The 13,783-nt window shown below is 44.5% G+C and overlaps 1 protein-coding gene across 2 annotated transcripts in view; it reads right to left on the reverse strand.

Annotated features, from left to right (window-relative positions):
• Nucleotides 1-11,293: 11,293 nt before the first annotated feature.
• The window catches only part of CENPX (centromere protein X), a 154,670-nt gene continuing 152,180 nt past the window's right edge, over nucleotides 11,294-13,783 (reverse strand). For both annotated transcript variants that reach the window (XM_063961230.1, XM_063961229.1), the window contains exons 4-5: nucleotides 12,109-12,197; nucleotides 11,294-12,030 (exon numbers count right to left, since the gene is read on the reverse strand). In XM_063961230.1, coding sequence (XP_063817300.1) covers nucleotides 12,016-12,030; nucleotides 12,109-12,197 — 104 coding nt within the window. In that variant the 3' untranslated portion in view covers nucleotides 11,294-12,015. The remainder of the gene's footprint in view (nucleotides 12,031-12,108; nucleotides 12,198-13,783) is intronic.

Below are 13,783 nucleotides of genomic sequence, written 5' to 3' on the forward strand. Positions count from 1 at the left end.
CCCTGCGCCCTGCACCCTACAGTGACCGGAGTGTGCGGTGTGCTGTGGGAGCAATGGCGCACAGCTGCAGTGCTGTGCGCTACCTTAAGTGAAGATGGGAGTCTTCAGCCGCCGATTTCGATGTCTTCATGCTTCTGTTCTTCTGGCTCTGCGAGGGGTACGGCGGCGCGGCTCCGGGAACGGACGATCAAGGTTAGGTACCTGTTTTCGATCCCTCTGGAGCTAATGGTGTCCAGTAGCCTAAGAAGCGCTACCTAGCTGCCGTGAGTAGGTTTGCTTCTCTCCCCTCAGTCCCTCGTAGCAGTGAGTCTGTTGCCAGCAGAAGCTCTCTGAAAACAAAAAACCTAACTAAATACTTTCTTTTCTAGCAAGCTCAGGAGAGCCCACTAGGAGCACCCAGCTCGGCCGGGCACAGATTCTAACTGAGGTCTGGAGGAGGGGCATAGAGGGAGGAGCCAGTGCACACCAGATAGTACTGAATCTTTCTTTAGAGTGCCCAGTCTCCTGCGGAGCCCGCTATTCCCCATGGTCCTTACGGAGTCCCCAGCATCCACTAGGACGTTAGAGAAATAGGATTATAATTACCCACTGGTAAGTCCTTTTCTCGTAGTCCGTAGAGGATACTGGGGATCCATTTAGTACCATGGGGTATAGATGGGTCTACTAGGAGCCATGGGCACTTTAAGAATTTGATAGTGTGGGCTGGCTCCTTCTTCTATGCCCCTCCTACCAGACTCTAAGAAACTGTGCCCGAGGCGACGGACATACTTTGAGAGAAGGATAAAAGGCTAGTGCTGAGATTCCAAACCAGCACACACAAACGAGGAAAGCGATGCGAACCAAACTTGAAAAAGGAACCGCAACAGCTGAACAAACCAGAATACTCAACCAAGTAACAGGGCAGGAAGAAAGAAGCACTAGGCGGGCGCCCAGTATCCTCTATGGACTATGAGAAAAGCATTTACCGGTAGGTAATTAAAATCCTATTTTCTCTTACGTCCTAGAGGATACTGGGAATCCATTTAGTACCATGGGGAAGTATCAAAGCTCTTAAACCGGGTGGGAGAGTGCAGGAAACGTCCCAGATGAAATTCCACCACAGAATATTTTCTGCTCTCACACCAAGAGACATATTTCTTCCAAAGAGACTGGATCCTGTCGACCTACCTATTTTTTACTGTAGAGCTATTGAACCACACCCTTATATTTGCAGTGTTTATTAGATCTGGATCTATCCTACATGGTCATAGGACTACCACACAGGACACCATTCATTACAAGACACCGCTACAGATGGAAGTGATTAGCATTTTCAGATTATTGGTTGAAAAGCTCAACTAAAATCTGCAGCACTGTACAGTGGACAAATGCTGTATATTAAAGTTGCAGAGGGGGAGCAGGAAATGTACTTTCAAAATCATAATACATAATAAGCTAGTTATAATAGGATTTTAATTACCTACCGGTAAATCTTTTTCTCGTAGTCCGTAGAGGATGCTGGGGTCCACATTAGTACCATGGGGTATAGATGTGACCCTTGGGAGCCATGGGCATTTTAAGAGTTTAATAGTGTGGGCTGGCTCCTCCCTTTATACCCCTCCTACCAGAATCAGTCTAGAAATGGTGCTCGAGGAGACGGACATACTTCGAGAGAAGGAAATACACAGATAGTGGTGAGATTCACACCAGCTCACACATAGCAGCAAATCAAGCAACCAGCTTGAAACAAGTCAGCAACGGCTGAACAACAGTACTCAACCAAGTAACAACTGCAGGAAAACAAAGCGCTGGGCAGGCGCCCAGCATCCTCTACGGACTACGAGAAATCCTATTTTCTCTTACGTCCTAGAGGATGCTGGGGTCCATATTAGTACCATGGGGAGGGAGAGCGCGGAGGCTCCTGCAGAACTGATTGACCAAACTTCAGGTCCTCAGAGGCCAAAGTATCGAACTTGTAGAACCTAGCAAACATGTTCGACCCTGACCAAGTAGCCGCTCGGCAAAGCTGTAAAGCCGGCACACCCCGGGCAGCCGCCCAGGAAGAACCCACCTTACGAGTGGAGTGGGCCTTAGCAGATTTTGGACACAGTAATCCTGCCGTAGAATAAGCATGTTGGATAGTGAACCTGATCCAGCGAGAAATCATCTGTTTAGAAGCAGGACACCCAATTTTCTTGGGATCATACATGACACTGGTTCACAAGAGAAGAGAAAGAATTGGTCTACAGTGGCGCACAAAATTAAATAACTACATAAAATATAACTTTTAATTCATTACTATTAAGAAGACCTGTAACTGTGAAATATTAAAAACCAACAGACAATGACAAGACAAAGTGTTACATATATTTAAAAACACACACTGTACTCCATGTATCGTGCACTGCTTATGTACTGTCATTAATTAGTGGGTGCAATGACCTCTATTTTGTGTATACTGTCAATTCATTAATGTGAATAAAGGTTGATTACCAATATTTATGTTGTGATTTATTCATTGTTTCTATACATTTTAATCCAAATTTGCAAGTATAGTCAAGAGTATGATAGTTATCAATATACAATATTGAAGGAGCTGGATAACTGCTGGCTAGTGTTCCCTCTTCATATATCACCACGTTATGTCATGTTAAGCTCATACATAATCAGACACTGCCACTGTACTGCTGCTGATAATGTAGGTGGTTCTGGTAGATTCTAACACGTAAATTTAATCTATTGACTCAATCACAAATGAGTCTTATTCAAAGCAGCAGATTTTATTGTGCTCTAATCACGGATCACCGCTCTCAAATCTCGTTATCAGCGCTTATGGTGATATGCATTGGTCCATTATTGGGGTACACCTTGTGTAATGTGTCACTGTTGGCTTAATCAGCCCTTTATTACAGCGACTGTAGTATGTACCCTAAATTCACATGTTATTGATTTAGCAGTGACTGCATTATTGTACCATATCCTATAATTTTATTAAAAATGTCAGGATCAGTTATTACCGTAAGTTCCTTCTTATATATAATTATTGTGGGAATTTCCTGAGGGGGATCCACTGCACTATTCTCGCAGTTATAATGGTGGAAAGTTTGAGTGATTTCTCTCTATATAATGATCTTGACTATATCGGCTTAGTTATTGTGATAGCTAATATACTGCAAGTATCTGTACTCCGTATAGAGCCTGAAAATAAGCAGATTGTACCACAGGTTTATGAGTATCAAGCCTCTAAACTTCTGCTGTCTTTCTCTATTGTGACAATGCTGCTCAATTTGTATCCTAAGCAGCTACATGTAACAGAATTGTGAGTGACAACCTCCTATTCATATGATAGGGAGTGACTGCTGCAGATACTCAGTAACAATGAACGGCTACAGTGTATTATATTCCTTCCCAGTAATTATCTAAGCTTGAATGCTATGTATTTGTAAAGGGAGGCAATCTTATAACACTGTAATTTCAGCTTGTAATTAGTTGTATTATGCACAGTGTGCCCGACACAGCTGCATATAAGCAGGTACTGAGTATTGTTAATAGTGATATTCCATTCAGAAAAAGAGGACACTAGATTTATATATACATTGTGGTACAAATCTATCCCGTTTTTACTGCATCATAGACATCTAATAGGAGTATAAAATAAGAATGATGAGCATTATATTCTAATATAGTATAGTGCCCCTGCCAATTGTCAGGCTGCTGGGTCACTCTATAGCTCAGTAATTCAATTTGCATATAGTCTCAGCCTTGCATTCATAGCTCCACATCATGAGTACTTTCTATTAAATTCACATTTAGACAGTAACACAACTGATTACCATGCACGAGTTATTAGCATAGTAGCAGTGTGAACCGCCGACGCGCGTTTCACAGATAGTTTGACATGACCACAAACCCGCTCCAGGATTGGAGCGGTGTTTCTGTGAAATGCGGGTTACTGATGGCGTTCTGGTTATCCCTGACAAAACTGTGAAACGCGCGTCGGCGGTTCACACTGTGCTACTATGCTAATAACTCGTGCATGCTAATCAGTCGTGTTACTGTCTAAATGTGAATTTAACCCCCACATCCACTTTATGTGGTTATATGCTTGTTATATCTGTACCATTGTGAGTGCTTAGTGTAATAAACCTGTGGTGTGTTTGTCAAATTGGTCTGTTCGATGATCGGTCTCCTTTTTTCGAGATAAGGAACTACATCTTGAAAGGAAATAGAGAAAAACTGCTTCAGACCCACTAAGCCTTTGTAATAGGACTAAGGACAAATCCTTTGATTTACAGATCTTTCATGTAAGGATTACATGGTGTTGCGCCCACCGCTTTCCATTTTCTTTTACACAAAATAAAGAGAGGTCATTGCACCCACTAATTAATTACAGTACATAAGCAGTGCATGATACATGGAGTACAATGTGTGTTTTTAAATATATGTAACACTTTGTCTTGTCATTGTCTGTTGGTTTTTAATTTTTCAGTTACAGGTCTTCTTAATAGTAATGAATTAAAAGTTATATTTTATGTAGTTATTTAATTTTGTGTGCCACTCTAGACCAATTCTTTCTCTTCTCTTGTGAACCAGTTTCCATGTATTGGCAACAATACATGTGGCAGCACCCCCACAATTGATTCAAATATATGAAATAGAATATTACATGGGGCTAAGTTATATATAAAAAAATATACTACTAGAGCAGTAGTTTTCCTTTTTCCCCTTTTCCCCAGAATAGCGATCATACAGGACAAACAGAGTCCAATTACCTGTGACGAGCAGTCCTCTTCACACAGATCGTCAGAGCCCTTACAACATCCAAGGACTCTGATTGAATTGAGGAGTCAGTAACCACTGGCACCACAATAGGCTGGTTTGGAAGGAACTGCTGACACATCCTGAGCTCAGCTCTGTCTTCATGAAAGATTAAGGGTTTTTACAAGACAAAGCACCCAATTCCGACACACGTCTAGCAGAAGCTAAGGCCAACAAGGTGACCGCCTTCCATGTAAGAAACTTGACCTCAACCTCCTGTAAAGGCTCGAACCAATATGATTGTAGGAACTGCAACACCACGTTAAGATCCCAGGGTGCCGTAGGAGGCACAAAGTGAGGCTGGATGTACAGAACCCCTTTCAAGAAAGTCTGAACCTCAGGGAGGGAAGCCAGTTGTTTCTGGAAGAAAATGGACAAGGCCGAAATCTGGACCTTTATGGATCCCAAACGCAGGCCCACATCCACACCTGCTTGCAAGAAGAGGAGAAACCGTCCAAGTTGAAACTCCACCGTATGAAACTTCTTGGATTCACACCAAGACACATACTTTTTCCAAATGCGATGGTAATGCTTTGACGTTACTCCTTTTCTAGCCTGTATCAGGGTAGGAATGACCTTGCTTGGAATGCCCTTTCTAGCTAAGATCTGGCGCTCAATCTCTATGCCGTCAAACATAGCCGTGGTAAGTCATGATAAGTAAACAGCCCCTGTTGCAGAAGGTCCTCGCGAAGAGGAAGAGGCCTCTGTTCTTCCAGCAGTAATTCCAGAAGATCCGCGCACCAAGCCCTTATCGGCCAGACCGGAGCAACGAGGGTTGCCTGAACTCTTGATCTCTTTATGAGCATAAGAATCCTTGGAATGAGTGGAAGTGGAGGGAACACGTACACTGACTTGAATACCCACAGTGTTACCAGGGCGTCCAACCCCACTACTTGTGGGTCTCTCGACCTGGAACAGTACTTCTGAAGCTTCTTGTTGAGGCGGGAAGCCATCATGTCTATTTGAGGTACACCCCAAAGACTTGTTACTTCCGTGAACACCTCTGGATGGAGACCGCACTCTCCTGGATGGAGATTGTGTCTGCTGAGGAACTCCGCTTCCCAGTTGTCCACTCCCGGAATGAAGATTGCTGAAAGCGCCACCGCGTGCTTTTTTGCCCAGAGGAGGATTCTTGTCACCTGACATTACAGCTCTGCTCTTCGTTCCGTCCTGTCGGTTTATGTTGGCCACTGTCGTCACATTGTAAGGGCTGTAACACACACTCCGGTTTCTCCCGGATGGCAAAAAGCCAGACAAACTTTGTCCGGCTTTTTGCCATCCGGGAGAAACCGGCAGAGTCGCTCACACAGGACGGCTTTGAGCCGTGTGTAATGCTGTGCGCATGCGCAGCATCAGACACGGCTTCAGAAAAAACCGTTGTGTGTGAAAGCTCCCCTTCACACACATGGTTTACTGGCTCCAAAGACCGCCCGGCCGCCGGACCTTCCAGTGGTGAGACCCGGCTGCAACCCGGCAGCCGGGCCGGGGCCGTGCAGTGTGAAGGGACCCTAGCCCTCACACTGTTAACTACAATGCCGGCACGGGAAAAAGCCGACCGGCTTTTTCCCGGCCGGCAAAAGCCGGGTAGTGTGTTTCAGCACTAAGACTGTACTTGAATGGCCTGATGTTGTAGAAGGTGTGCCGCTTGGAGAAGACCGTTGTACATGGCTCTTAATTCCAGGATGTTTATTGGAAGAATGGATTCCAGATTTGACCACCTTCCTTGGAAGGTTCCCCCTTGGGTGACTGCGCCCCAACTTCCGAGACTTGCATCCGTGGTTAGAAGGATCCAGTTCTGAATCCCGAACCTACGTCCCTCGAGAAAGTGATGCAGCTGTAGCCATCATAGGAGTGAAATCCTGACTTTCGGCGACAGACGTATCCTCTGGTGCATGTGAGATCTCGACCACTTGTGCAGGAGATCCAGTTGGAAGGACCGTGCATGAAATCTTCCGTACTGTAGAGCCTCATAGGAGGCAACCATCTTCCCCAGAAGGTGAATGCACTGATGAACTGATACCCGGGCAGGTCTCAAGACATCCCGAACCATTGTTTGTATCACTAACGCTTTTTCCACCGGTAGAAATACCCTCTGCACTTCCATGTCGAGGGTCACGCCTAGGAAAGACAATCTCCTTGTCGGCTCCAAATGTGACTTTGGAAGATTCAGGATCCATCCGTGTTCCCTGAGCAGTCGAGTCGTGAGAGCAATGGACTGCAACAACCTCTCCCTGGCAGATGCCTTTATCAGCAGATCGTCCAGATACGGAATTATATTCACCCCCTGCTTGCAGAGGAGAATCATCATCTCTGCCATTACCTTGGTGAACACCCGCGGTGCTGTGGAGGCTCAATGGCAGTGCCTGGAACTGAAAGTGACAGTCCAACAGCGCAAATCTGAGATAAGCCTGGTGTGGCGGCCAAATCGGAATGTGGAGGTCTGCATCCTTGATATCTAGAGATACCAGAAACTCTCCCTCCTCCAGCCCTGAGATCACTGCTCTCAGAGACTCCATTTTGAACTTGAATTCCCTTAGATAAGGGTTTAACGACTTCAGGTTCTAAATTGGCCAGACCGAACCATCTGGTTTCGGTACCATGAATAGGTTTGAATAATAACCCTTGTTTATCAGATGAGGTGGAACTGGGACAATGATATCTGACCTTTCTAATTTTTGAATGGCTTCCTGAAGGATAGCCTTTTCCGTCAGCAAAGCTGGCAAGCCTGATTTGAAGAATCTGTGTGGTGGAAGCTCTTGAAACTCCAGTCTGTACCCCTGGGCCACAATATCCTGTACACAGGGATCCAGGCTGGATGACACCCAGACGTGACTAAAACGTCAGAGTCTCGCTCCCACCTGCCTGTTCTCCAGGCAGTGAGGTCCACCGTCATGCTGAGGATTTTGAGGAAACAGAGGCAGGCTTCTGTTCCTGGGTACCTGCAGGTGCAGATTTTTTGGCTTTTGTTCGACCACCCCTGAAGAAAGTAGTAGGAGGTTTGGACTTTGTAGCCTTTGCGGTCCACGCATGCAATGCTTCCCCCAAATAGAGCCTGACCTGTGAAGGGTAGGTTCTCCACACTTCTCCTGGATTCTGCGTCGGCAGACCATTTGCGTAGCCAGTCCCCTGCGTGCTGAGACACCCATGGACAATGTCCTTGCAGTCAGATTACCCAGGTTCTTCATGGCATCCACCATGAAGCCCGCAGAATCCTGTATGTTACGTAAAAACATTTCAATGTCACTTCTATCCATAGTATCTAATTCCTCAAGCAATGCACCTGACCACTTTACTATGGCTTTAGAAATCCATGTACAGGCAATAGTAGGCCTTAACGCCACGCCTGAAGCAGTGTATATGGATTTGAGCATAGTCTCAATCTTCCTGGTTCTTTCAACGCAGTAGACCCAAGTACAGGTAAAACCACCTTTTTTGACAGCCTAGAGCAGGGGTGGGGAACCTTTGGCTCTCCAGCTATTGCTGAACTACACATACCAGCATGCCCTGCTACAGTTTTGCTATTTGGCCATGCTGAAATTATTGCAGGGCATACTGGGATGTGTAGTTCAACAATAGCTGGAGGGCCGCAGGTTCCCCGCCCCTGGCCTAGAGCCAGCGGTGTCCACTATAGGTGGGCATTCCCACTTTTTCCTATCCTCCTCGGGGAAGGGAAAAGCGACAAGAACCCTCTTTGGGACCTGGAATTTTTTCTCCGGGTTTTCCCAAGATTTTTCAAATAATGCGTTCAATTCTTTAGACCAGGCATTCCCAACCACGGTCCTCAAGGCACACTAACAGTGCAGGTTTTAGTGATATCCAGGCTTTAGCACAGGTGACTTAATTAGTAGCTCAGTTATTTTGATTTAACCATCTGTGCTGCAGCCTGGATATCACTAAAACCTGCACTGTTGGTGTGCCTTGAGGACCCTGGTTAGGAATGTCTGCTTTAGACGCAGGGAAAGTTAAGGGGGGCTTCTTGTAGTCTGTGAAATAAGCCTTCTCAACCTGTTCTGGGGGCTTGTCTGTAATGTGTAAACCATCTCTAATGGCCTCAATCATAAGCTGTACCCCTTTAGCAAGGGAAGCTTCCCCCCCCTGCATATCCTCATCACCATCTGCCGTGTCAGAGTCTGTATCGACTTGTGTAATCTGGGCAAGGCCACATTTCTTAGGGTATATACCTGGGGATTTTGATGAGGTAGTGGGGACAGAACCAGACGAAACCTCCACAGATTTTCTTAAAATACCTGCGTTTCAGTCTCATTATGGGCTACCCTGGAAGAAATCTGGGATGGCATTCCCTTAATGGAAGCCAGCCAATGTGGCTCAGATTCAGAAGGCTGAGACATGATATTACATTCCTGAGTACAGGGAATGGATTCCTCTGGAGAAGATACATGTTCTGCCGCACAAGACACAGAGTCCCTGGACATTGTTATGTGAGATTTGCGCGCACACACACACAGGAAAATGTCAGACACAGTCCCCCCCCCCCCCCAAGTACCTTCAGAGTAACAGAGTTAATGGAGCCAGCACACACAGCGCCCCAGTAGGCAGCTATGAAATAACTGCCTGGCGCTGACTGTGCACCCTTAATCGACTACACAGTTATATCCAATCCCCCCCCCCCCTTTCTACAACCCCCTGGTACCGCACAGGATAGCTGGAGTTATTGGAGGGGCAGCGCTCCCTGTCAGCATCTCTTGGTGTGGATCTGCAGTGAGAAAATGGCGCTGTGAGCTGCTGGGTCCGCTCTGAGAAGCTCCACCCCCAAACATGGCGTGTCTTCCCGTACTTTGAATCATTATACTGGCCTGAGGAAATGTTGCTAGCAGCGGTACCTAAGTCCCTGATAACCTGAGTGACCAGTTTTTCAAGGGTATTGCGCTGGCCCAGGGCGCTCCTCACCTGAGTACCGCTGAGCCTGTCCTGAGCAAAGTGTCAGAACTGCGCTTCCACCCTGTTGCTGCCATTCACACTGGCCCCCCGCTTGTCGGGTCACCGGTGACACACACACCACCACCACGATCTTCTGGCTCTGTTAGGGGGTGGCGGCATGCTGTGGGAGTGAGCGGTCGCTCCACCGGGCACATTTTCTAAACTGAGACTGGTAGGAGGGGCATAGAGGGAGGAGCCAGCCCACACTATCAAACTCTTAAAGTGCCCATGGCTCCTGGTGAACCCATCTATACCCCATGGTACTAATATGGACCCCAGCATCCTCTAGGATGTAAGAGAAAGGATTTTACAGGTAAGACAAAAATCCCCTTTCTTCTGAAGCAGTGGTGGACACTGGGCGCTCCCTTTGTGAGGGGACATGTTCTGGCACCAGGTGCTGCGGTTCTATAGGTCAGGCAGTATCTTTGTATGTGTGCCAGTCCTTTCTTCTGCTTCTTCTCTCCTTTACCTGTTCTTTGGGCTTGATAAGTAAAACTGGTCCTCTGAAGAGCAGGTAGGGTATAGGGGAGGAGAATGCTCTGCTGCACTCTTCAAGAAGTTAACTCCTTGGTGCCCACATCACCATACCCCACAGTCCCAGTGTCCACCACTGCTTCAAAAAAAAAAAAAAAAAAAAGGATTTTACAGGTAAGACACAAATCCCCTTTTTGTATATTACAATACATGAATATATCAGAATGACACTTCAGGCCCCGTTAGTGAGAATCTCTTTATAGAGACATTTGTGAGCATGCAGAGTGCCAGTGCAACCCAGGCTGGAGCTATTTATCATTTCCCCATACTGTGTAGTGCTGTCTAATATCTTTAAATCTCCTGCGTAGCACGGCGCTGAACACATGGGCTCGTTTCTGACGTGTGGAGTTTGCACAGTCTCATTGACTATGCAAGTTTCTTCCCAAATACTGGTATTTGGCTTCTGTTTAAATTAATATCAGTGTGGTTTTTTTTTTAATAGCTGTACTGGGGCAGGAACTAATGTGATTGATTAAACTTTCTGCATAAAAGTTGTGTATAAATAAAGGATAATAATCATAACTGTTGTATGGGTTTGCAAGCTCCAATATATGCTTCATAATCCAATTAGCTCCGAAAAGCTGGCAGTATTGGGAATTTTTTTTCACATGCCCTGAGGTAGGTGGGGAAAAATATTCCCAGATAAAAAGGACCCGGTTTCGCAATTGCGGCCATATAAACACATGGATTTGGCAATTTATCCTGGATCCTGTGTTTTCACCCAAAAACTGTTTTTTCCCAGGGTAAAAAAAAGTTTTGAAATTGAATTGCCCCCCAAAAAAGAAAGCACTTTTTGGGCACAGTTTAATTCCACTTATCTATTATATTCAACAAATGTCCAATTTCAGCTTGGTAGGGGAACCAAAGTCACAATAATCTTCCTTACTGCAATCGGTTTTTAAACAAGTGTGTGGGGGTGATATTTTCACAATGTCCAAATAATTCAGGTGGGCACATCTAGAATAATGCTTTGTTTCTGAAATGCTTGCCCAGTTTAATGATCACAATATTAGTGACATAAAGCTTCAGCAAATGACTTATAGTTTATTTTTACTTGAAAGTGTTCAATAAAAGCCAGTTGTTAATTAAACAGAAATGGGTCTGCAAATACCCATTAATGAGCAGAAGAATTGTCATACTACAATAGAACAGTGAACTGATGGGAATACAGAGCCTAGGACACAGCTGCCACTGCGTGATTGTGACTTCCATTATTACACGGCCGCAGTCCTTCTCCCAGGGCAGTCAGGTACAGGTGTTTGGCAGGCTAAGAGTTACTGATTAGGAAACACTCCCTGGGCTTAGTGTTAATAAGGCAGTCGCATGGATTACAACTCGCACCTCTCCAGAGATGTTGCTTTTGGCAGCTGCGGAGATGAGCTGACGGAAAAGGCACAGACAAGGTAATGGTGTGTTTATTACTAGTTCTAGGGTGATGTTGGTGAAGCTTATGACTTGGTATTAGCTCTTGGCTGACAGGTTCTTAAACTTTGTACATTGTGTGGCATCCAGCAAATTTTAACACCATTTCTAAAAAGTCTCCTTTTCAAAGCTTAATTTAATTTAAAAAAAAAAAAACCCTCAGAGCTACCACACATGGACATTTGACAAGTCTTAGGGCAATGCCACTTTGAAGGAGGACAGCTCCATCATCCTCCAATCTTCATCTTACATAAAGTAGCAGCAGTCAGGGTGTAGCTGATCCATGCACTTGGACAAGAGCAGAATATTCCTCAAGGTTTTCATCTAGAAGTCCAGCAGCTGCAATCAGACATGAAAGAATGAGTAGTGCTTGGTAACTCTCCTAATCCATATTGCCCTGTGTTTGCAAGGTCTTACCAACTGCGGAAGTATCTTTTCCACATGTTCTATGTCAACCACAGGCACATCCTCAGACTGTGCCTGACGTGCTGCTCGGGCTGCTGCCTCTGCAGAGAATTAAAGACAAGGTACAGCTGTGTCCAATTATTTCTTCACTTAGGACATCCCTGCAAGTGAAGGTGGTAACCATAGAACACAGTAGAGTACCTTAAATAAGGTACATGTAATACATTTATGATATTGCACTAGATAAAGGAGCCTTTATAGCTTACAATTACATTCAATATAAATTAACTATAGAAAGCATCACATAAAAATAAGATAAAGTAATTTTAATCTACAAAAGTACTGTACTGGACTATGGGGGTAGATGTATAAACTTTGGGGAGTGAGAAATAACCAGCCAATCAACTCCTAACTGCCATGTGACAGGCCATGTTTGAAAAATGATAAAAACCGAGTGGTTGGTTGTTTCTCCAAAGCTTAGCACATCTGCCCAATCCATCATGTGACCTTTGGCTAATTGCAGTATACTATAATGTGACTCAGAGTTATATCTACTGTGTATGATTTTTTTTTCCCTTCATTTCTTGGACCTGGCATCTATATACAAAAAGCAATACATTTCTCTTAGAAAAGGGAAAATAGCACTGGTTCACAGTATAGTAATACATATTAAATACAGGTTGAGTATCCCATATCCATATATTCCGAAATACGGAATATTCCGAAATACGGACTTTTTTGAGTGAGATAGTGAAACCTTTGTTTTTTGATGGCTCAATGTACACAAACTTTGTTTAATACACAAAGTTATTAAAAGTATTGTATTAAATGACCTTTAGGCTGTGTGTATAAGGTGTATATGAAACATAAATGAATTGTGTGAATGTAGACACACTTTGTTTAATGCACAAAGTTATAAAAAATATTGTCTATAATGACCTTCAGGCTGTGTGTATAAGGTGTATATGTAACATAAATGCATTCTGTGCTTAGATTTAGGTCTCATCATCATGATATCTCATTATGGTATGCAATTATTCCAAAATACGGAAAAATCCGATATCCAAAATACCTCTGGTCCCAAGCATTTTGGATAAGGGATACTCAACCTGTACTGATACCATACAGCAGGGGTATTCAACATACGGCCCTCCAGCTGTTGCAGAACTACACATCCCAGAATGTCCTGCCAGTTTTTGCATGCCCTAATACCAAAACTGTGGCAGTGCATGTTGGGGTTTGTGACTCCACATGCAGGATGCTAGAGAGGATGTTGACCTTGACCTGAGGTACATTTTTGAAGGATAGTTCTTTTTATGAGGTGGTCCCTCTGCATAATACAGGCATAGTTATTGTGCAGCCTCACAGTACAGTATTTTCAAGATACGGGACTTTGCTGCCCTCTTCTGGAAAATGTATATTATTCCTGTTGAATTTACACAACAGCTACGCAGTTAGCTCCAATATTATTTATTATTATTACCAGTTATTTATATAGCGCACACATATTCCGCAGCGCTTTACAGAGAATATTTGGCCATTCACATCAGTCCCTGCCCCAGTGGAGCTTACAATCTATATTCCCTATCACATGTACACACAGACACATTCACTTTTAAGGTTAATTTTTGTTGAGAGCCAATTAACCTACCAGTGTATTTTTGGATTGTGGGAGGAAACCGGAGTA

Source organism: Pseudophryne corroboree, chromosome 3 (assembly GCF_028390025.1).
Source record: "Pseudophryne corroboree isolate aPseCor3 chromosome 3, aPseCor3.hap2, whole genome shotgun sequence".
In the NCBI taxonomy this organism is placed as follows: Eukaryota; Metazoa; Chordata; class Amphibia; order Anura; family Myobatrachidae; genus Pseudophryne; species Pseudophryne corroboree.